This window comes from Hoplias malabaricus, chromosome 1 (assembly GCF_029633855.1).
Source record: "Hoplias malabaricus isolate fHopMal1 chromosome 1, fHopMal1.hap1, whole genome shotgun sequence".
Classification (NCBI taxonomy): domain Eukaryota; kingdom Metazoa; phylum Chordata; class Actinopteri; order Characiformes; family Erythrinidae; genus Hoplias; species Hoplias malabaricus.
This window is the reverse complement of record NC_089800.1, coordinates 68,484,590-68,507,604: the sequence shown is the minus strand read 5'-3', so window position 1 is coordinate 68,507,604 and position 23,015 is coordinate 68,484,590. Positions and strand designations below refer to the sequence as shown.

At 37.5% G+C, this 23,015-nt stretch overlaps 1 protein-coding gene across 1 annotated transcript; it reads right to left on the bottom strand.

Annotated features, from left to right (window-relative positions):
• Positions 1-835: 835 nt before the first annotated feature.
• reep3a (receptor accessory protein 3a) lies at positions 836-21,584 on the bottom strand. Its single transcript, XM_066682320.1, has 8 exons — positions 21,317-21,584; positions 12,958-13,030; positions 11,824-11,900; positions 9,746-9,866; positions 7,888-8,001; positions 5,104-5,239; positions 3,589-3,728; positions 836-3,372 (listed from the first exon to the last, which is right to left on the bottom strand). Exons 1-8 carry the CDS (start codon positions 21,346-21,348, stop codon positions 3,298-3,300), a joined length of 768 nt encoding a protein of 255 aa, XP_066538417.1. The 5' UTR covers positions 21,349-21,584; the 3' UTR covers positions 836-3,297.
• Positions 21,585-23,015: the final 1,431 nt, after the last annotated feature.

Sequence of the window (23,015 nt, the reverse complement as noted above, 5' to 3'; positions counted from 1 at the left end):
TACTGAGCAAGCACAAATTATCACAAATTATAAATTAGATTGTATTTATATATTAGTTTGTATATTCCTTTTTCCCCTACTTTCTTTAAATCAATAAAAGTGGAAGTATTTATTTTTTAATTTTTGCAGGTTTGGTCCTCCAAATATTACAGCTTCAGAGTCATCATGATGCTTAACTGAACTGTAATAGGAAGAACAGAAACTCTATTATTGCTATTCTGGGACCAGCATTGTCAAAACTGCACTATGTATCTCATGGAGAAGGATAGGAATTAGATAAATAGGTGAACATTCATAATGTTAGAGGCACGGTGGCGCAGCAGGTAGTGTCGCAGTCACACAGCTCCAGGGACCTGGAGGTTGTGGGTTCGATTCCCGCTCCAGGTGACTGCCTGTGAGGAGTTGGTATGTTCTCCCCGTGTCCGTGTGGGTTTCCTCCGGGTGCTCCGGTTTCCTCCAAAGGCACACATTGCAACATTGCAGGTGGATTGCAACTCAGGAGTGTCCGTAGGTGTCTGTGTTTCCCTGTGAAGGACTGGCACCCCGCAGGGTGTATTCCCGCCTTGCGCCCAATGATTCCAGGTGGGCTCTGGACCCACTCCGACCCTGAATTGGATAAGTGGTTACAGATAATGAATGAATGAAACATAGGGTGACTCTGGCCAAAGCAGGCCTTATGACTTTCGCATTTGTTGAAATCAGACTTTGTGCATATTCATGTAGGTTTATGTCAATTGTCACAAAAGGCTTATAGGTATTATATAGCCTTACTTTTTACATATTGTATATGTAATACCAGGTATGAAGTACTTAAAGAACACTAATAGCAGGAATTTGGAAACTTTATTCAAACATTGAGCCACTGGACCATACTTCATATAGACAATAAATCCAAAGGCTTGCAGACACCACTAATAATTAGTGACTTCATCGACTTTGATGTGCAGTGCTTTGTAGACATTGATATTCAGTTATGTACACACAGCAATACAGCCAGTGAATGGCATATAGTGGAATATGATGGTGTTGCCTTTGCCATCTGAGGCCAAAGTCTTTCTGGGATGGCCCGCTTTACTCAGCACAATACTAGTCAATGTGGGCGTCTTTTAGGTAGTGTAACTTTTGGACATTTAGTGTTCCCCGAGTGTGTTAAGCTCCGGTGACTGCAGATATGCATGTTCTAGACCTAGTGCGACTGGGGGGGACCTAGCTAATGAGTGGAGATAACAAATTCCAAAATCAGGAAGAAAATTGGGTAAAAAAAAAGAATCTGATAAATGAACTGCATCAGATCAAGGTAAATACATTACTGTGACATTCATATAAATCCTAACCTAGAATAGACAGTTACAATAAGTCCTTTAGACAAGGCAGAGAAGAGGTGCTGAGCTTAGTGTGTTTGAAAACAGTCCACACTCAATGGTTCTGGAGATAGCAAGACAGCATTTGCAAATACTGTTGTAAGTCATCCAAAATTAGTTTGAAATAAAAGTGTTACAGAGCATAAAATATTAAAAGTGTAAACAGGAGGCACAATGTAGGGCCTCACACACAAGCAGATTCAGTTTGAAATGCTAAAGCTAGCTTGAAGTACATAAGAAATAAAAAACAGCAATCGTTAGTCAGCATTTCTTATTTTTACACGTTATCCATGTTTTTCATAATGTGAGTTCTCAAATCCCAATATATAGTACAGTAAGACGATAAAGGTGAAGATTTAACCTAGATCATTTAAAGATGCAGTAATGAATACAACAAAATGCACTTTAAAGGAGCAATCAGCCATTTTTTCCTTTAATGAATCATCCATTATTTTGACACCTAGTAGCTAAATTGTATAAAAGATTCTAAACATATTTTGAATATAGCCATCCTCATGGAGTGGACTTGCTCTATTGGGGAGGAACTACAACACAATTTAATTTCTCGCTTTCTTAAGACTTAATGTAAAAATAGTATATGGTGGCGCAGCAGGTAGTGTCGCAGTCACACAGCTCCAGGGACATGGAGGTTGTGGGTTCGATTCCTGCTCCGGGTGACTGTCTGTGAGGAGTTTGCTGTGTTCTCCCCATGTTTGCGTGGGTTTCCTCCGGGTGCTCAGGTTTCCTCCCACAGTCCACAAACACATGTTGGTGGGTGGATTGGTGAATCCAAAAGTGTGTGTGTGTGTGTGTTGCCCCGTGAAGGACTGGCACCCCCTCCAGGGTGTATTCCTGCTTTGCACCCAATGATTCCAGGTAGGCTCTGGACCAACCACGACCCTCAGCTTGATAAGCGATTACAGATAATGAATGAATATTGTGATGGTTAAAAACTACTGACTGCTCCTTTAAATTTATTGACCAAACATCACAGCTACTTATACAGCTGTTTCTTTAGTGTGAGTTATGGGACGACCAGGGTGGAGTTGTTCAAAGCTGGATTTCTCAGTAAGATAATGTTAGCACAAAGCAATGATTTTTCCAAAAAGACTGAATCTGTTTAAAGTAATGGTCTAGCTTTGTGGAACACACACAGAAAGCTGTAACGGAGGGTGTTAGAGGGTGATGGCAACTGTTCAGAATTTCATGTCTTTGGCATGTTACAGATTGATGAAAGATGTTAAAGTGATTGATGTTAAAGTGGAGAAGAATACGGCATTAACAAGCTTGTTAAATTTAATGCTTGTTACAGTATAACCAGGTTTGTCCACATAAAAGAGTGCTGTTCTTAATGACACCTCTCCTGCTTGTTATAGTTTGTCAACATGGAGGCTTCTTTGGAGTGTTGAATAAGATGTCCAAACTTGTCAAGATATATGGAACTTTAAAGCTGACATGAGTGTTAGGATCAGAATTTCAAATATTTTTCATAATAAACACATCACATTCAATAAATGGTGATGTTTAAAGGCAAATATATCCAGTTTTAAAATGTAAAACATCCAGCACATTTGAATGTGCTGACTTAATTAATTTAAGACTTTAATTTTCAGAAATATATTTAAAATTATAGAATTATAAATACAAATCTCTTAGGTTCAGATCAGATCTGTGACTAGTTTAATGAGTGAAAAAAAAGAAAATGTAATTTTTTTTAGTATTTAATACAATTTAGTAATGGATATTATGTTTAACAATATATAGCATTTTTAAACAAATATTGTTAGAATGCAAATTTATGAATCACACAGTGACAAAAATAAAGTAAATTAAATGCAATTTATATATAATTGAAATATATGACATTCTGATTCAAATGCATGTCAGCTTTTAAGCTTCATAATACTGAGGCTCCTCTGTGATGATTTTGAGTTGCTCAAGGCTCTTCAAATGTGCTGGACGTGATCATTGGCCTCCTCCTGGTTTTCATCTTCAGTGAGCCGTAACGAGGCTGTTCACACAGATATAAACACATTAGCAAGGAATTACTACTTGTCTAGCTGTACACTGCTATTAAGGACGCACTGTAATTTAAAGTAATTTAACACCAAATACATTTCCCTAAGAGCTAAACTACCCTCACAATAACTTCAAACCCATCAGGACTTATTTTACTAATACATTTCCGTACGTTCATATGAAAAAATACGCATGCATAAACACACACCTCTTTGCGTACTACTTTGGAGCGGCTGATCTTCACACTCTGAGATCGACGCAGACCTTTTGGCAGCGACGTCTCCTCATCCAAATATGCTCCCGCTACTTCTTCTTGACCATCCGCCTCGTCTTTGTATGGGTAATACTCTATAGACACAGAAACACATAGATGTAGAATTGAAACCATCAGACTGCAACAAGCAGTGATATACAATAAAATAAAACCCTATTCTTTCATATATTTCTATTTATAGTCCCATTTTATCCCTAATTACTATGATTAAATGAAATGATCCTACAAAATTTTTTCTTTCCTATTACTCTTATCAAGTTTTGCAATCCAGTGTTGTCCAGATAAGCACGGTTTCTGCTTCTGGGCTTTGTTTCCTCTCAAGGTCTCCGAGATTCTCAAGATTTGGGGTTTTGCCTCTGTGACACTCAGCTGGGCTAGAACCCAGATTTCTGTAAAGCCTCTTTAAAAATGTAGAAGTAGTAAAAGGCTCTATAAATAATATAATATAAAATTAAATCACAATAAAGCTGCCGCTGCTGCTACTTGTGAACTACTTTGATTTTGTTTAAGTCTTGACATTCTCAAAATAGGGCCCATGTTTATACAGTTGTGCAAAGCAAAAGAAAATATTTCTTAAAAGATGTGACTCAAAATACCACAGATTTAATTTATTACCAACAATGTAGTAAGTGGCTCAGACTGGAGAAAACCCACCTGCTCATACAGGACTCTTGCAGTACAGTAATCTTTGATATACCAATTATATCATTGCATTTAAAAAAAAAAAAAAAAGAAAGTTCATAATCCTGCTGACTTAAAGCCTCTGTTGTCTGGAGGTTTAATATGCCAGTTAAGCAGGTATACCATCCATCCATTATCTGTAACCGCTTATCCAATTCAGGGTCGCGGGGGGTCCAGAGCCTACCTGGAATCATCGGGCGCAAGGCGGGAATACACCCTGGAGGGGACGCCAGTCCTTCACAGGGCAACACAGACACACACACATTCACACCTACGGACACTTTCGAGTCACCAATCCACCTGCAACGTGTGTTTTTGGACTGTGGGAGGAAACCAGAGCACCCGGAGGAAACCCACGCAGACACGGGGAGAACACACCAACTCCTCACAGACAGTCACCCGGAGCTGGAATCGAACCCACAACCTCCAGGTCCCTGGAGCTGTGTGACTGCGACACTACCTGCTGCGCCACCGTGCCGCCCAGCAGGTATACCACCATTACAATTCATAATGATGTGGGTTTTTTTTTACTTGACCTCTAGAGGGCAGTGAATATCATCCTTTTCTCTGCAAATGTAAACCAAGATTATGTTTACAGATTTTGCATTAGTTTACATTGACTCACTCTCATATTAATCACCAGTGGATAAGGAAACAACCTAAAAATGTATGCACTTAGGACAATGTTTTAGATTTTATATATGAGTTTTACTGTCATGAATAAAAACATAAATGTGTTTATGTAATTATTATTAATGGTGAACTTACCGGAGCCTTCTGTGCTGAGGTATGCACCCTGACTGGCCTGCTGGAGTGATTTTCCGAATGCTGATTGGTCAGAAGGGATCTGTGTAATGTCAGGAATACTGAAACTCCTTAGACGCTCACTGATGGCTCCCTGTCCCTGAGGAAACATCACGTGTTAAAATCAGTCCTAAAGCCATTGTTCAAACAGTCGCAAATATATGGAGTCAGAAGTACTTTAAAGGGCTCATAGCATTAATTAATTCATTCCTTCACTATTTGCAACCGCTTATCCTGTTCAGGGTCGCGGTGGGTCCGGAGCCTACCCGGAATTACCCTTGCTGTGCTGCGGTCGTAGGCATGAGGCAGTACACCAGTGCCAATATCTCATGTTATAGCACAAACCTCAAGTGTATTATTGCGATTATAGCATAGTTTGTTATGGCCGTTTATTATTAGGTTTTGAGATAAAGAAGACCTTAAAAATTTGTTTTTTGATCAATGTTCCATTCCATCACACCCCTTTTTGCTCTTTAGAACTTGAATTTCCCCTGGGGATGAATGAATGAATAAAGTAAGTGAGTGAGTGAGTGAGTGAGTATGTATGTATGTATGTATGTCTCTGTCTGTCTGTCTGTCTGTCTGTCTGTCTGTCTGTCTATCTATCTATCTATCTATCTATCTATCTATCCATCCATCCATCCATCCATCCATCCATCCATCCATCCATCTCTGAAGGATCTTTAACTTGTGCAATGTTAAACCTGTCTAAATCAGGACAGAAGCAGAAATAAACGCATCAAGTCAATAAAATGTTATGGTTTAACCATTGTTTACAGCTGATTCAGATTGTAGTGATACATTAAACGATGCCAAGTTCTCTCAGTTTAAGTTAAAAGTGAGTATTTTAGATTATCGCTCCAAAGCCGTGCTGCGGAGCTGGCAAACAAGAGCTGCGGTGAAAATTGAGGCGCCTCGATATATATATTAGATTTTATTTTTTTTACAAATCAGAAAGCAGAGTCCACTGCGCCATAACTCTTTACTCTGTTCAAATGGAAGATGAACCTGTTCCCCATTGGGTGAAAAAGTCCAGGCTAGGTTGCTAGATTACATGTATTTTGTGGAGTGATACCTAAGAGTTTCAGTCAGAGTGCCATTATAATGTATTATTGGCACTCCTGGCACATTACAAGGTCGGAACTAACTGTGGTATAATTACATATATTTCCCCCATCAGGCTACAGCCTTTTAGCTTCACTTCTTTTTAGTCTTAGCCGGGAGTGCTTTGAATGAAGCCAATCGTTGAAAACACGTCAGTCTTAAAGGCACAACAACATCAATAGCCTCTTAGTGACAAAACAAGGAAATTAGAAGACTCCAAAGGATTCAAAAACTGAAATATGAAGCTATAACTACAACTGAGTCTAATATATTAAGAGTAAAAAAAGCAAACTATATTAGTTCTATTAGTTGTTTGTGTGCATTTAATGCCGCAAAGCAGAACAGAAACAGAATGACGTTACCTGAAGCTCCACCACCTTTAGCCAGAAACCATTACATGTGGTTAGTCTAGCGCACAAAGAGCAGAAAAAGGAAAAAGAAGAAATAGATAAAGAGCAATATATTAGAAGAACAAAACAACAGAAATGGCTGCTAAGTTCAGAAATAAGACAGAGCTGAACACAAGCATTTTCCACAGCAAAGCCAGAGTGGTAAACACTAATCAAGTCTACATTTGAAGTGTAAATCTCTGAACTTTTGATTTGAGTATCCAAAGCAATGAGAAATCTCAAATTCCACCATGAGGTAATATTGACTACAGATTAACAAACATTTTAAAGGAGCCTCACATTATTCATTCATGTGATGTGCTTTCATTTTTACATGTTGTCTATGAAGTATATCTCACAAATGATGAATCGAGCTTTTGTCTCAGGATGAACAAGTTTATTCTCCACAGAGTCTGTCCCTCACATGTGGTGACCAAATGTTAAAAAAGTGTTGTTAGTTGTGATGTAACTTCAGTTGTGATGTAACTTTTAGCGTTTCTGCTTTTGCTGTTGTTTAAGGACTTAAGTACAGGATAGCAGTTCAGCAAAATAAGATTATTAAAAAACAACATTGAAATTCATTCATTCATTTTCTGTAACCGCTTATCCAATTCAGGGTCGCGGTGGGTCCAGAGCCTACCTGGAATCATTGGGCGCAAGGCGGGAATACACCCTGGAGGGGGCGCCAGTCCTTCACAGGGCAACACAGACACACACACATTCACTCACACCTACGGACACTTTTGAGTCACCAATCCACCTGCAACGTGTGTTTTTGGACTGTGGGAGGAAATCGGAGCACCCGGAGGAAACCCACGCGGACACGGGGAGAACACACCAACTCCTCACAGACAGTCACCCGGAGCGGGAATCGAACCCACAACCTCCAGGTCCCTGGAGCTGTGTGACTGCGACATTACCTGCTGCGCCACCGTGCCGCCCATACATTGAAATTTAAATGTAAAAAATGTATGAACATTTCTTTAGAAGTAATTTTGGAGCATTTCTATTGGCTTGTGATTATAAACATTTGAGATAAAGTAAAAACATTTTTTTACATATATTACATGGCTTTTTTAAAGCAATGTAAAATATGTTTTTGTATTATACTTTGATGATAGTGTAAACCTGTGCCTGTTTACATACGCATATTTATGGGTGTATGAAAATGTACTTAAGTGCGTGTGCGTCAGTATGCTTGTCTGTTTGTATGTGAATGTTTATGTGTATCTGAGTGCGTGTTTGTGTGTGTTACCTTTACTGCAGCTGAGACAGCAGCCGTGGCAGCAATGCTCAGGCCTTGCTTTCCAAAGCTGACCATCGTCTCGTAACTCCTCTCTTTGGCCTGAATGATATAATCATCAATGTCCTGTAAAGAAACACATCCAGCAAACAGTTGGTTAATCATTACTCTCTGTATTTTTAGTCTAAATAATAATTAGCAGTTTGTGTTTGTGTTAAAACAATGCCTGGGATAATCACCATCAACAGAGTGTGTTTCTCAGCCAATAATCTCTTGATTACATGTTAACATGCCATTTGCAACAAGGAACTGCTGAAGACTGTTGTGCTGCCTAGGGCTACATCCATTTTTATTTTATTACTACTAATAAAATGTAGTAATAAAAATTATTATTCATTAACAGTGTTATTTTAGGTTAAGATTTTCCTTGAAGTCCAGGTTAAGGTTTCCTTAAAATAAAATCGGTTGCACAAAGCATTTCCTTAAAGTTTCCTTAAAATGTTCACTTATGTATTTAAGGTTTTTTCCTTATCTTTGTCTAAGGAATCCCTTAAAATTTGTTAAAGCGTTGCACAAAACACCTTAGCAACCAAATTAAGTAAAACAACCTGAGGTACCTCTGATACTATTTTAACCGCAACATGGTAGAATTTACAGTGATAAATTAACACATCCCAAGGAGAGTGTTCCGCGACTGGGAGAACCCACTGGACACGCTTAATGATGAGCAGTTGATTTTAAATTATAGATTTGATCGGCAGTTTATTTATGATTTGTTTAATCGTCTTGAGCTGGACCACACTACTTTCTGCAGCTGTGCTCTTCCTTTCTGCAATGCAGTTAATGATGGCTTCCCTGATGTTTATGTTACAGTATCCTTCCAGTCAGTAATAGGCAAGGTATTTCATGTCAATAATTCAACGGTGTGCTGCATAATTCACCGAGTTTGAAATGCCCTCGTATGTCTGCTTTTATTTTATTCCTCCAGAAGTATTATCTTTTCCTCCTTTGACCAATTTGGTTTTATGTTCTTCCATTTTTTCTGAAACTTTTGTGAGCTGTTACAAGAGAGGCGATAACAGGTATTACTTTGAGTGCATGTAAGCAACGGTTTCCATGGAAACAGTTTTAATCCCATAAAAAGTCTGTTATTGCAGATCTGTTCCTAACATAAGGAAATCTTTTAAGGGATACTGTGCAACACCCTTAAGTAAATCCCTCAGCTAAGGACAAATTAAGCCTTAAGTTCCCTTAAGTGAAAAACTTAAGGTGTTTTGTGAAACTCAAAATTTCAGGATTTCAGAATATTTCAGAACATAAAGCCAATTGAATAAAATATTAGTATATAATAATATATGTATATAATAGTAAATTCTACACTGTACGCCCACGTTTTTGTAAATTCAAATCATTTAAGGTGCACCCAGTGCTGAAACAGATTTTCAGTTGTGCACACAGTTTGCATTATCTCCACAGAAAAACATAAATATCTGGAGCAGCATTTGAACATAAAGTTCAGTGTCAAGTGTTGTGGCAAGAAATGTATAAAACCTCTGCCACTGGGTTCTCAGGCATGATGGAAAACAATCTAGTACCTTTAGGATGAGATGGAGGGATGTTTGTGATCCGAAATTAAACATCCAACATCAGTACCTGACCACACCGATGCTCTTGTGGCTGAATACAATCAAGTCCCCACAGAAATATCCATGTAGCCAAAAGAGTAGAGGCTTATTTTTTAATAATAATAAATATATATATATATATATATATATATATATATATATATATATATATATATACTCATTTTAAAGCTTTTTTTACAGGATTAAAACACCGTCCTATTATTACAGCTGCTAAATCTGTATACCCTTTCTTTGGAGGCCAGCAGAGGGTGTAGGAACTTCCTATAGATCAGACTGGCTCCTCTGGTGTAGGGTGACAGCAGCCAGATAACAAAAGCCACTTTCAGCTCATAGTACAACGGGAACCTGCAAACACATAGAAAACTATTATAATTGCGGAATGAAGCGATGAGCAACCACTGCAGTTCCCAGGGCACATTCACAACACATTATGTGGCCTAAATACAGGTTTGTTCACTTCAGCTTAAAGCTAGGGTATGTGATTTTGTAGAAACCAGTCAGTGTGAGTGGGGTTGGAAAGAAATCTTACTAAAAAGTCCCACCCCATTCTTCCAGTCCTCTTTCCAAAGTCACCCCACCCATTTTACATGTGAATGTATACATAGTAAACACAGAGAGAGCACTGTAGAGAGAATAATCTTTGTTGTACATATAAACATGGACGTCGTTAGACCTGTTTTAGTGGGGCTTTAGCCCCTCTAATTCTTTGATTTTGACAGAGAACACACACACATAGTGTTGCCAACCGTCCTGTAAAATACGAAATCGTCCCATATTCGGACACTAAAAATGTGTTCTGTGTTGATACGGGTTTTTAAGGTCACACTTTCATGTTTGAGACTGAAACAAGCAGCTCTCTCTCAGCCGGAGCGAAGGGCAAATTCTCCACGGCTCTTAAACACAGAACACACTTTTCATTGTTTGTCACCTTTATTTAGCCAATCAGCAGCCAGCGGTATCTGTCCATCATTCAGGGCTACAGCCAATGAAGTCACAGTCCCTCCTACAGCAATTTGTTATGCGGTGGCGCTGAGAGCAGCAGGTCAGAGCTGAAACACTGGGATGTACAGCTCTGCTTTAGACAGAACTAGAACTTTCTTAGCTACTTGTGACTTTGCTTAATATGTACCTCGTCAAATAAATTTGCTGCTATGAGGCTTACTCCAACTTCTTTTTATTGAATACCATTTCTGCCACTGACTTTCGTTTCTTTAGTTGTTTATCAGTGCATGCCGTTGTCTGTTTCTCTGCCATTTTCCAGCGATCAGTGGTGCTAATATGTATGTATGTAGCCGCGAATGTGCAAACGAATACACGTTCAGATCCCGTGTGAGGTTTGGATTTTGGGCTGGTAAGTAGATTGTCAGGTAAGCCAGTCAATCATTTTCTTTGGCCCAGAAAAATGATTGGATTAAATATTTATAGTTTTTGCTATTTTTTGGCTTATATACATAATGAATCTTTCTTTATGTGATCAGATCTTAAAACTTATTGGCTGCTATCAGGATGTTATTTTTAAGACAAATCACCTACCCTAGGTTTAACTTCATATTAGCTTGAACAAATGTGATGCTCGTTTCCAAAGGAGCTCATCAGTGAACCCTTGATGATTGCTGACATAAATCTTTCTTTCAGCTTTATTAAGATTCAAGGGTCCAGCAGACATGATGGTTTTTGTGGTCTGTACAGACTTTAAGGGGCTAAAACTACTGGATAAACAAATGAGTAGCAAACTAACAAAAGCAACATAAAAGCGCAAGTCAAATTTCTAGTTCCTCTTGAAATATATCATAATCTAGTGGTAGAAGAACAAGAAGCTTATGAAAATATTTAGACAGATCAGCCATAACATTAACATGGCATGCCTCAATTTCCTTTGGGGTCAACCAAGTGCTGTCTTATCCTAAATCTCATTGTTTTTACACCATCCATTTCTTCAGCTCCATGTGCCAAATACCTGGGACCTGAACACTGAAGAGTGTGAAAGGAGACTAGCAACGTATGCAGAGCTACAACTGGATTACAGTCTGTAATTGAAGAAATACAAAGTGTTCCTATATGGTTGTGACTGTATATTAACACTCATTGGTTGGAAAGTGCAGCTGCTGTTGCTCTCATTGGATGTTAATTGTTAAAAATTGTGTAATTAATTTTTTTATTGTGGAAATTGCATTGTTTTTAATATTAAGGTTCACTTTGAATAAAAATTTTTCCCTATATTTATATCATGAAAATAATGCTATGGAATTAGTCTCTCTATGCCTAATGTTTAAATATTATATAGGTGTAGGGTGTATCTCACCAGGCCATGGAAACATCTGTGATGGACTCCACTAAAGTATAAAGAGCATACACAATCCAATACATCATCCAACGAACCTGGGACACACACACACACACACACACACAGGAAAAGGAAATGAGAAAAGGAAGGAGGGTAGATCCATGGCACGGAACAGATAGCGTTTCTGGATTCTTCTGTCTTAGTTTACTGTGTTGTGGTAAGCTATCGCCCTTTATGGGTCCAGTGGGATGAAAGGCAACCCCTCTTTAACTTCCTCTTTACTGCACACACAGTTGTTGATACAGCATAATGCAGACCACAGAGCAAATCTTCTAGCTATGGTCACAATCTGCTGATATTATCAGCACACCATGATACTTATTATTTACTGAGATCATGTTTGAATTTACTTAATATTTCAGTGATCAATTTAATAAATGCATGCAGAAATACATGGCTGTGATACAGATGTGAAGAGTTTATTTGACAAATTTGCTTCAAACTAGTGCTGCGCGATATAACCACAAATCAATATCAAGATTAACTGATTTAACCTTGATTATGATTCATTAATGATTCCTTTGTTTTATTTTATTTTTTTCATATTTCACTGAAGAGTCTTGTTCTGTAAATATTCTCAATATTGCAGGAGCCTGTCAGTCTTTTTTTTTGAGCCACGCCCTGTTCATATTTGCTGGTGTGATTGTGCTTTAAGTGTTGAAACAGACTGGTGGGATTCATTTTAACTGTGGAAATTCATGTTCAGTGTTGTCTTCACTAAAGTCAAAAAGACACAGCAAAAACAGAAAAAGGATTGCGTGTGTGTTGGACCTAATATTACACAGAGAGACTGATTTCGGGTGATGCCTTAGTCAGCATGATGCTAGCCAGTGTGGACATGTGTAAACTAATAGATTTAAAGTGGGCAGTTAGTGTTCTCCTTCAAGCATGCTGAAACTGTGTTGGCAATAGCTTAAAAAAAACGAGGATGACACCCACTTAATGGATGGAAGTGGAAATGATAGAAAAATTGAGAAATGTAAAGTTGGAATAAATACACTCATTTCTAAAGCTAATAGAATAAACTATGAGTTTTTTTCTGATGTTTTATGAAGCTGGAGGTAAATAGGAACTGGTGTTCAGTGCACTTACGTATTCTTTGACATTCTTGGTCCTAACTGCTTTGTAAGAGTAGTATGCTGGATAAAGTGTCCCAAAAACAAGCCTGAAACAGAAGTACGCACATTTAGACACATTTAATATATAAGGCACTAAACATATATTTCACACAATATATATACTGTAAATTAATAAATTACCTAGTGATTCTACACACACTATAAGTCAAAAAGTGTGTAGACAACCCCGATAACTGATTTAAGCCACTTTATGTTTACTCATTGTGGATACAGATGCTCACTTGTGCATACACCACTTGTACACCACAGCGTAAAATACACTGAAAAGCATGAAGCAAAATGGAAAGGTAGCTGCAGGTGAGCATTACATTTCTTCAATGACAAGTGATGATCCATCTAATACTTTTGGGAGTTGGAGGGTTTTTTTTAATGCAACCCAGACTTAATCCTCTAACAGTACCTGACCTCTCAAATGTATTTGTGGCTGTATGCTATCAAATCCTCACAAAGATGTTCTAATATAAAGTGTAAATTGTATAGTTACAGAAGAATAGAAGTGGGGTAGACTGCCTATTAATACCATTTATATCAGAAAAAAAATTGTATTGGCAGGTGTCAGTATTTCTATTTTCAAGAACGGAAAGAAGTCAGTTTCTCATGGAATGGAGCCAGAAGGAGAGAGCTGAAATGTCTTTCAAAGTGGTGCTGAAGACCCTGATGCACTTCTGAATTTATGGGAATGGAGCGGCCTTTACTAAGAGCTACTGAGCCTCCAGCGCTGTAAATTTTCATGTAACTATGGGAACGACAGTACCGCCTGATACCGTCTAAAGTGTGAGTGTGTGTGCGCGCATGCAGTGGGGAGTTCCTGGAATATTTCCATCCACTGCATATTAATCTCTCCACCCTTAAACATCCCTATTCCGTACACAAAAAAATACCACAGACTGAGGCTTAAGTTTAAACTTTGTTAAACATATATAAATATAAACCACACTAACTTAATCAACCTGCTGATCCACAACGGGCACAAAAGACTCCTCTGTGCCAAATAAATAAATAAACCAGAGCATCATGACACCAAGCCAAGCGCTACCCAAGCAATGCCCACTTAAACATAGCTGCTGGACAGGAAGAAAACAAAAGGTTAAACACCACAGTCACAATGCAGCCAGTCATGCATTAGTCATTATGCTCAGAGATTGAGAGAGTAGAAAACATTAAAAAAGAAAAACAACATGAAAAAGAGAGAGGAGAATGACTGAAAAAGGAATAGAGCAGATAGAGAAAGATGGAGAGAAATGGAGCAGGGAAAGAGAAGGGATAGAACAGAGTTTAAAAAAAAATAGGCAAATAGAAATAAAAAAGAGAAGAGGGAGTGGGAACTCAATCACACTGAAATGTTTTCAGAGTTAATTTATAGTAAGAAAGTTTAAAGTTTATTGGTCTGGTTACAGTTTGCCTTTGTTGATCCTAAAAGCACAACTTCTCTTACCATAATTATAAAAGTAAAACACATCAATGTTACATAGACCTGGGTGATAAAATGATAGCAGCATGTAATGCAATAGATAAAAATTATCCAAAAAAATATTAAATATAACATTCTGTAGTTTAATTTAAATGTGAACTGCCAGGAAAACACAAACCCCATATTTCCCCACCTTTGTTCTTCAACTGCCAACCTCTTCATAATGGAAGCAAAGATCAGCTAACAACAACAGCATCATAAACAAGAACATAAATATGATTATACAGTCTCCCAGCAGACCATTTTATAATATCTGTTTATTTACAGCTACAGTGGGAAAAATGGCCATAAAATATCTCTGTTTGTGTTTAGACACACTTAAATGTAGTGTTTTTAGTCTCCAGAGCAGAGCCTGCACTAAACTATGGAGATTTTTATGTTTTAAGAACGTATTCACCTAGGACACAGATCATATTGTTTTTATAAGGAGAATCTTGTTGCAATTTTTCAGTGTGTCACCTTTTCATTAGCTGGGCAGGGAAATTAAAATGTAAATTTACATAGATCTAACAAACTCTTTCCTTGTGGATTTGAGTAATTTTAATACTGTCCATATATATAAATATTTAAATATTTTCAGTGGTGGGCAAAGTACACAAACTATGTTCTTGAGTAAAATACAGATACTCAAGGTAATATATTACTCCAGTAAAAGCAGAAGTCCTCATTATAGATCTTCCCTTGAGTAAAAGTACAAAAGTGTTTACCTTCAAATGTACTTAAGTATCGAAAATACCATGGTGTATTATGACTCTAATATCCTATTATAATTTTTGTAATTATTTTAGTTCCTAGAGGTCGCTGTATCCAGTTGTGGGTGTATCCATAGCTGTCACATGATACAGCTGCAAGGGTCTTTGGGCGGCACGGTGGCGCAGCAGGTAGTGTCGCAGTCACACAGCTCCAGGGGCCTGGAGGTTGTGGGTTCGATTCCAGCTCCGGGTGACTGTCTGTGAGGAGTTGGTGTGTTCTCCCCGTGTCCGCGTGGGTTTCCTCCGGGTGCTCGGGTTTCCTCTGGGTGCTCCGGTTTCCTCCCACGGTCCAAAAACACACGTTGCAGGTGGATTGGCGACTCAAAAGTGTCCGTAGGTGTGAGTGTGTGAGTGAATGTGTGCGTGTCTGTGTTGCCCTGTGAAGGACTGGCGTCCCCTCCAGGGTGTATTCCCGCCTTGCGCCCGATGATTCCAGGTAGGCTCTGGACCCCCCGCGACCCTAAATTGGATAAGCGGTTACAGATAATGGATGGATGGATTTTAGTTCCTAGTATTTTAATAGAATGTTATTAATTAGTCTGACATGGATGAACACAGCAGACACTGCCAAAGATTAAATAAAATAAATGAATGTTATATCAACTATTACTTACACCCAAGATGCTAGTGTGTAGTGTGTGTTGTTTATGTGTGTGTGTGTGTGTGTGTGTCGCCCAGCGAAGAACTGGCGCCCCCTCCAGGATGTGTTCCTGCCTTGCATCCAATGATTCCGGGTAGACTTTAGTGGTTACAGACAATGAATGTATGAATGAATGAATGAATGAATGAATGAATATGACATAGTGATCCTTTAAGAACTATGTTTTGTCTACATGGTTGCAGAGCTATTTCTGCAATTCTGAGCCATCTGTGTTTAAACAGGCTACAGTTTTTTTTCTGACTTTTTGCCTGATACTCATCTTTGTCCTTTGGACATTTATATTACATGAATATTAATTTATGTTGTGGATTTATGAATAGTAGTACCTGATAACTCCAATCCAAATACTAAATGGTACAAATGATTTTGTTAATTCATAACAGTTCTAAAAACCAAATATGATTACTTAAAGTCTCAAATTCGCACAACAGTTTATAAAGAAAGCTCTACCTTTTATTATTATTATTAGTTTTAGGCGGAAAAACATTTTCACTTGTTTTAGCGTAGCAACTGTTTATGTTTGTCTCCAAGCAGCAGTACCACGGTGTGTCATGCAGAGAGCTGTGCGGAGCAGGGAGGTTTCTTCAAACTCATTACGGTTTTATTCACACATAAACCAAAAGGAACAGCAGATTTTCATAATGTAGTGGAGTAAAAAGATATTTATCTAAAGTAAAAGTTAAATTAAATTTAAAGTAAAAAGACGCCCAAAATGGAAATTAGGGCTGTGCCATATTGTATTGTTCATGATAATATCACCATATTTTTTAAAATGATAAAAATAATTATATCATGGCAATCTTACTTGTTTACGTAATAACTCAGCACAGCAACTACTTTGCATTTGTCTTGTTATTTACTGTGAAGCTTAAGGTTACTTTTTGTATAATTGTTTATGTTTGCTGTTTATATGCACACACTACATTGTCTGCACTTTAGTTGTGTGGTAGATTTATACGCTACATTATTTTTTATACAAAATAAAAATCTTGGTAAGCTACTGTTGTTTACAAAATAAGGAAATATTTAAAAATGTTTTTGTAGTTTCTTCTGAATATTTAAAATATATTTAATTTAATAAAAATAATATTAATATAACATTCATTTTGTTGCAACAGTCTGTTCTTGAAATTAATAAAAGTGTGTTTCATTGTTTTTTCATATCGCTAAGAATATAGTTATCACCAAAATACACTGAAATATCATATTATTATTTTAGGGCCATATCACCCACTCCTAATGGAAATACTTCAATAAAATACAGATACACAATAAAAGTAAATAAAAATAAATTACATTTACTTCGTTACTGTCCACCACTGAATATTCTGAGTAAAATGTTAATGCCAATGAAAGCATTCTTAAAAAAGCATTAACATTCTGTCATGCTCTGGCCCTGTCTCGTGCTTTCCTGCTGTTTTATGTCTGTTTTATGTGCCATGTGCTCTTTTAGCACATGGCTCTGTTTGTTTTGGTTCTTTGTCTATGACTTAGATCCGCCCTCTCATTAGTGTTTCCAGGTGTTTCTTGTCAGTGCTATAGCCCTTTGTTTCAGTGATCCCTTGTCTGGTCTTGTGTATAGATGTATGTTTTTGTGTCTGATAGTGTTTAAATATGTTCAGTTCATGGTTGTTTCCTGATTGTTTCAGTTTAGTTCTAATTAGTGTTTCTATGTCCTACCTGTGTTTATTTTCAGAGTATATGCATAGTGTTTACTTTTGTTCTGCCTCTTCGTCTCCCTACAGCTGTGACACATTCTTTAGGAGAATTTCTTTTAAAAATGCAACAAAGTAGCCAAATTTTATATTGTGATAATTATCAATATAGAAAAATTATCATGACATAATATTTGTCCATATAGCCCAGGCCTAACAGTAAACTATTTTTATTAGGGATGCACCGATTAATCTTTTGGGCCGATATAATAACTGATAATTAACACATTAGCGTAGCCGAAACAGAAATTAATTTTAGATAATTTCATCTTTTTGAATTTAAAACAAATTAACATAGGATAAAAGCAAAACCAATTCTTTTTATCATAGGTTGTCTTAGAATAACCTTTTCTTCAGTATTTGAAAATTTCTGTAGCTTTTAATTGTATCTTTATGTTTATTATGTATATTTAGGTGATAACATCTATATTTTATCAAAGATTTACTTCCACATGAATGGTTTCTAGAGGGGTCCTAATGAGTACAACACCCATACTTTTTCTGGAAATTACGGGAGAGTGTGTTTGAGTGAGTGTGTGTGTAATCACTTTTCATCAGGTTTCAGTAATAAATTTAGACGCTTAATGACTCAATATACATTTTCATGTGTTATTAAATAAGAACGGCATCTGCACCGTGGTGTTTGACAGTTTTTCTGTTAGCCTGCTCTGTGTGTGTGTGTGTGTGCGCGTGCATTTTACACTGAGAGTCTCTGTTTTTTCATATTGGTTTTTACACTCAAAACTGACAATAAAATGTAAATCCATCGTAGCGACAGAGAACTTTAATCCCTGAGACTGTTCTCTGCAGAAACTGTTAAAAATGTCCACATGTCATGCATAGCTGTGTAGTTACAGGTGTCAGTGAATATGCGCAAACACAAAAAGATGGTAAGTTATCAGCTGTGATATCGGCTAAAATTCCAATATAGGCCCGATAACAATAACTGAAAACCCACATATTGGCCAAAAAATATATCAGCCAAGGATATATCGTGGGTCGCTAATTTTTATTGTGTCAACAATAATGAACATTTAAATATTTTTAGAATTATGTTGCCTATTTTCAGTTTGTTCATCTGTTAAGTTTTCAATTAAATGTCTATGTTTATTTATACACTACCATCTGTTCAAGTGTAATTACATAGTAATGTTGTTGTATTTGCCATGGACTCTTCCTGTATATAGCTACAGTAAAGCATTACACAACATCATGTTTTTGGACGATATTTTTAACACTCTTATCAGTGTGGTTTGGTGAGTGACCCGGGTGATACTTGTTTCAATTTAATAGTTTTAATAATTTAAAAAATAGTTTTCCACTCCATCATAAAGAAGGTCTATGCAAGTCCTAGTCATTGAAGATATTATTTAAGTTGTGTGTTTTGTTCAATACAGATGAATAAGGATTGACCCTGATATATATGGGACTGTGCAGCCACAGTCCTGTCAGAGCACCAATGCTGACCCCTGTCCCCTGTCAAAATCACATATAAGGTGTTCTGAACACAAGAACCGAAACATGAAGCGACAGAAAAGTGGCCTGTTTTGAACATTCCTGTTTTCTTGTAAATCACATGACAATAACAGCAAATAACTAAAAACAAGCTAATAGCAACAAGCTTCACAAAACTCCTGACTGAGGTCCAGACAGTGACGTGGCTCTCCTTATCTGACATCCTTTAGTGAACCAAATATCGCAGACTAAGTACAGAGAGTTGTAGACCCCTTTGACCAAGTGGTGACACACCTACCATTATACACACATCCAGGAAGAGAGAGACTGCTCCCTGGGAGACCAGCCAAGAGACACACTCGCTCAAGTGAGACCAGTCCATAAATCCTAAGAGCCCACGTTTTTTAAGAGGTCATTGTACTTTGACACACGTGTGAATTGTTCTAAGTTTAGAGTGGCAACATGTTGACAGTAGAAGGGTGTGACCAACAGGGAAAGTTTCAGAGGAAATGAAGCACAAGCAATGCCTCAGGAGAAAATACCATACATGCCAATCTATATCACCCCAGGACAGACTAGCTAATCAAGATCTTTAAAAAATACAAAATCAGTCAGATGGATTGGCTTGGGCATTCTCACAAAATCATATCCAATATCTTTCAATAATTTTAGATTGTATATTATCAGCAATGTATAATATAATTAATGCTCCTCTTTGTTGCATTAACAGCCTTATCTCTTCTAAGAAAACTTAACACTGAACAGAAAGAACAGAAATTCGTAACAGTTAGCAAAGTTCTTGTTATTATTATTTAATAGTTATAATAAGTGGCTACATTTTCTAAGTCGCTGAAGCAGGTCCCAATAGAGTTCTTCTTTAGAAATAAAGAGGAATTTCTTAGAATATTCAACATAGGAAAGTTTTTTAGTCTCTATTCTTCTCTTTTTGGTCTAAAATAAAATACTGAAGCACAAAAGTGAGAAGTGAGGAACTGAATCCATAGAACAGAATGAGATGCAATCCCAAAAAAAGGGAAATTGGGAACTGAAGGTGAGGGATTGATAAAAAAAAAACTGGGGAAAAGCTACAGGCTACCAGATGGCATTTTTAAATTTAAAAATACATTGTTACTCGACACTGCTTGAGTCCATTGCTGCATCAAGAAATGCAACCACAAATTCTTCTACTCAAGGGGACAGTCATACAACACTTTTATGTAGAAATGTCACCAAATTCTCTAGGCCCTAGCTCATCTCAGATATTACATAAAGTGAAAATATGTGCTGTTGTCAGATTACCCCACATTTCAGCTTATATTTGGGAAAAATTAAGATAGAGTTCTCTGTGCCAAAGATATGAAGACCATCCAGACTGTTATAAGTGAAAGATGCAAAAGATAACATCAGTCACTGAGTGGCTGAAGATACCATGCATGTGGACGTTTGTACTGGGTTTTTTGGTAGACATATGCTACTATCAAGGTGACATATTTCCCTGGGAAGTCCATGGTTATTTCAGCAGGACATGACAATGCCAGGCCTCATTCTACACGTGAAACAACAGCATGACTTTATAGACATATAGTGTGTTTGCTTGACTGGCATGATTGCATCCAGCTCTGTCTTCAAATGAAAATTTACAGGGCATCATGAAAATGAGAATCAGACAACGGTGACTGGAATGAAATATTGAGCAGCTGATAACTTGTAACAAGCAAAAATGGACAACGATACCACTTGTAAGATACATTTATCAGTTAAATACATGTTGAAGGATATACAAAAATGACAGATTCTTGTGTTTAATGCATTTTACATAAAATCCCAATTTAATATTGGCATCTCTGTGAATAATATTGACTTAACCTTATGCTTTAATGTTTCACAATTATGATTTAGCAGCCCACATTTAAGAATTACCAGCTCATACATACACTGATCAGCCATAACATTACTACCACATCCTTGTCTCTTCACTCACCGTCTATTGACTGACAGGAAAGGTCTTCCATAAGACATATAATGTAAAATTACATTTTCCCAACAGATTTTACAGAAAAAAACATCCCTGCAGGCATTTAGAATAAAGGTAGATTAATGTTTAAAGTTCAAACAGGATTTTACTGGCTAACTCTCTGCTGCTGGCAGTTCAAGTTAGCCCAGCTAGCCATTGCAGGCTTCATCATCCAAAAAAGCGCATACATGAGAAAAAACAGAGCCAGAATAAAACCATTTATCGCCATTTTGTCTTTACTCACACAACAGCTCTGGATATAATCCACGAAACCATCGCCCCTTTCTCCAACTCTTCTTCTCCACAGCAAAATAATAAGGTTAGCGGACTTGCTAAAGAGAAGCCAGACAAAAATCTATCTTCCCTGTAATCCAGCAAGGTCTGAAAATATAAAATAGCCGTTTAAAGCATTGTCAGAGGAACACAGCGAAACTTATTAACTCTAGTCCCAGTTTCGCTCCTAAGTTACATGTTGATTCTCCCCTCTCATTTTTTTGTCCGTTTTCGACCAGAGAAAAAGTTGTGCGTGATTGACAATTAGATCGTCCAATTGAGAGCTGTATTTCCTCAGTTCCCGCCTCCAGAGCGCTCTGATTGGACAGAGTCGCGTTGTTTGTTTGTTAATAATTAGTATTCCATAATTGTGTTAATACTGCCAGAACTCAATATATAGCCAAATTGTTTAGACAGAAAATTTCTTCTGGAATTTAGGGTTTTAACGAGTGTGTACCCTTTGCCGCAGTAACAGTTTTTTTGTTTGTTTCTTGGAAGGCATTGCATTATATGCTGTAAATGAACAATGCTGTAAAGATGTAATTGCATACAAAAATGAAAACTTTAGTGAGGCCAGGTATTGATGTTGGACTAATTATATCTGGGTCAAATTCACTCACTAATATCAAAGGCGTCAAATGGAGTTCCACACTGGACGTCCACAGTACAGTGCTGACGGGCTTTATACTCCTCCTGCCAACGCTCGGCCTTGGGCATGTTGACCATTTTTTTAGGGAAATACATTGTATTGAGTATTGTATTCTTGCGGTAGAGGGGTTTCTGCCTTATAATTATAATACAACAAGTACCAGTTTTCAATTTCTTGCATAACATCTGTCGAGCGCAGCTGTGTGGAGAGGAACACAACACATACAATAGGTGAACACAAAGCCAGCACTTAAATGAAGCTTTTTGTCATTTTGAGCCAGAAGTCTTTCAGTGTTAGTGAAATTTCAGGACTGAACAGATGAGGGCGCTACTTCACCGGAGTATAACTAAATATCACTTTGCCTATCGGTGCATGAGCCTAGGTGTAATAAAGAGGCAGTGAATAAACACCAGTATCTGATTTTACTGTGGCTGAATGCAACCAAATTTTCACAGCATATTCTAAAGCCTTCACAAAAGAACAGAGGCTGTAACTGTAGCCAAGGGTAACAAAAATGTCCCAATGACACCATTGATTTCAGTATGAGTGGAGGAGCAGGGTAAAAACTCCTTTGGACCATTTGTCTTCAATCCAAAGCAAAATTTTCAAAACCGGAGAGACTCGATGATATTGTAAAAATGTCTGTAGATGTTTAATACCGGAAGTGTTTATTCCGCCTCTGAAGACTAAGTTAGCATCTATTTATTACAATTATTATTTCCACTCCATTATTATTATTATACATTTTAGTTGTGATTAAAATAAATTTGCGAAGTGCTGTGAATGCCAAGAGCTTGCTTGGTGGAGTGTCTGAAAGTTGGAAGACAGTTATATCTCAGGCCAGCACCGAGGGCAAGGGCACACTAGGACCCAAACATCGTGACACATGAGGTCTGTGAGAGTCTGGTTTAGGTCCTCGGCTATGTATTCAGCTGTCAACATTGCTGTCATGTGTTTAAACCTCTGGTGAAAATCATCACTACTGCAAAAGATGAATGGGGTCGTTCAAAGTTCAGTGTGC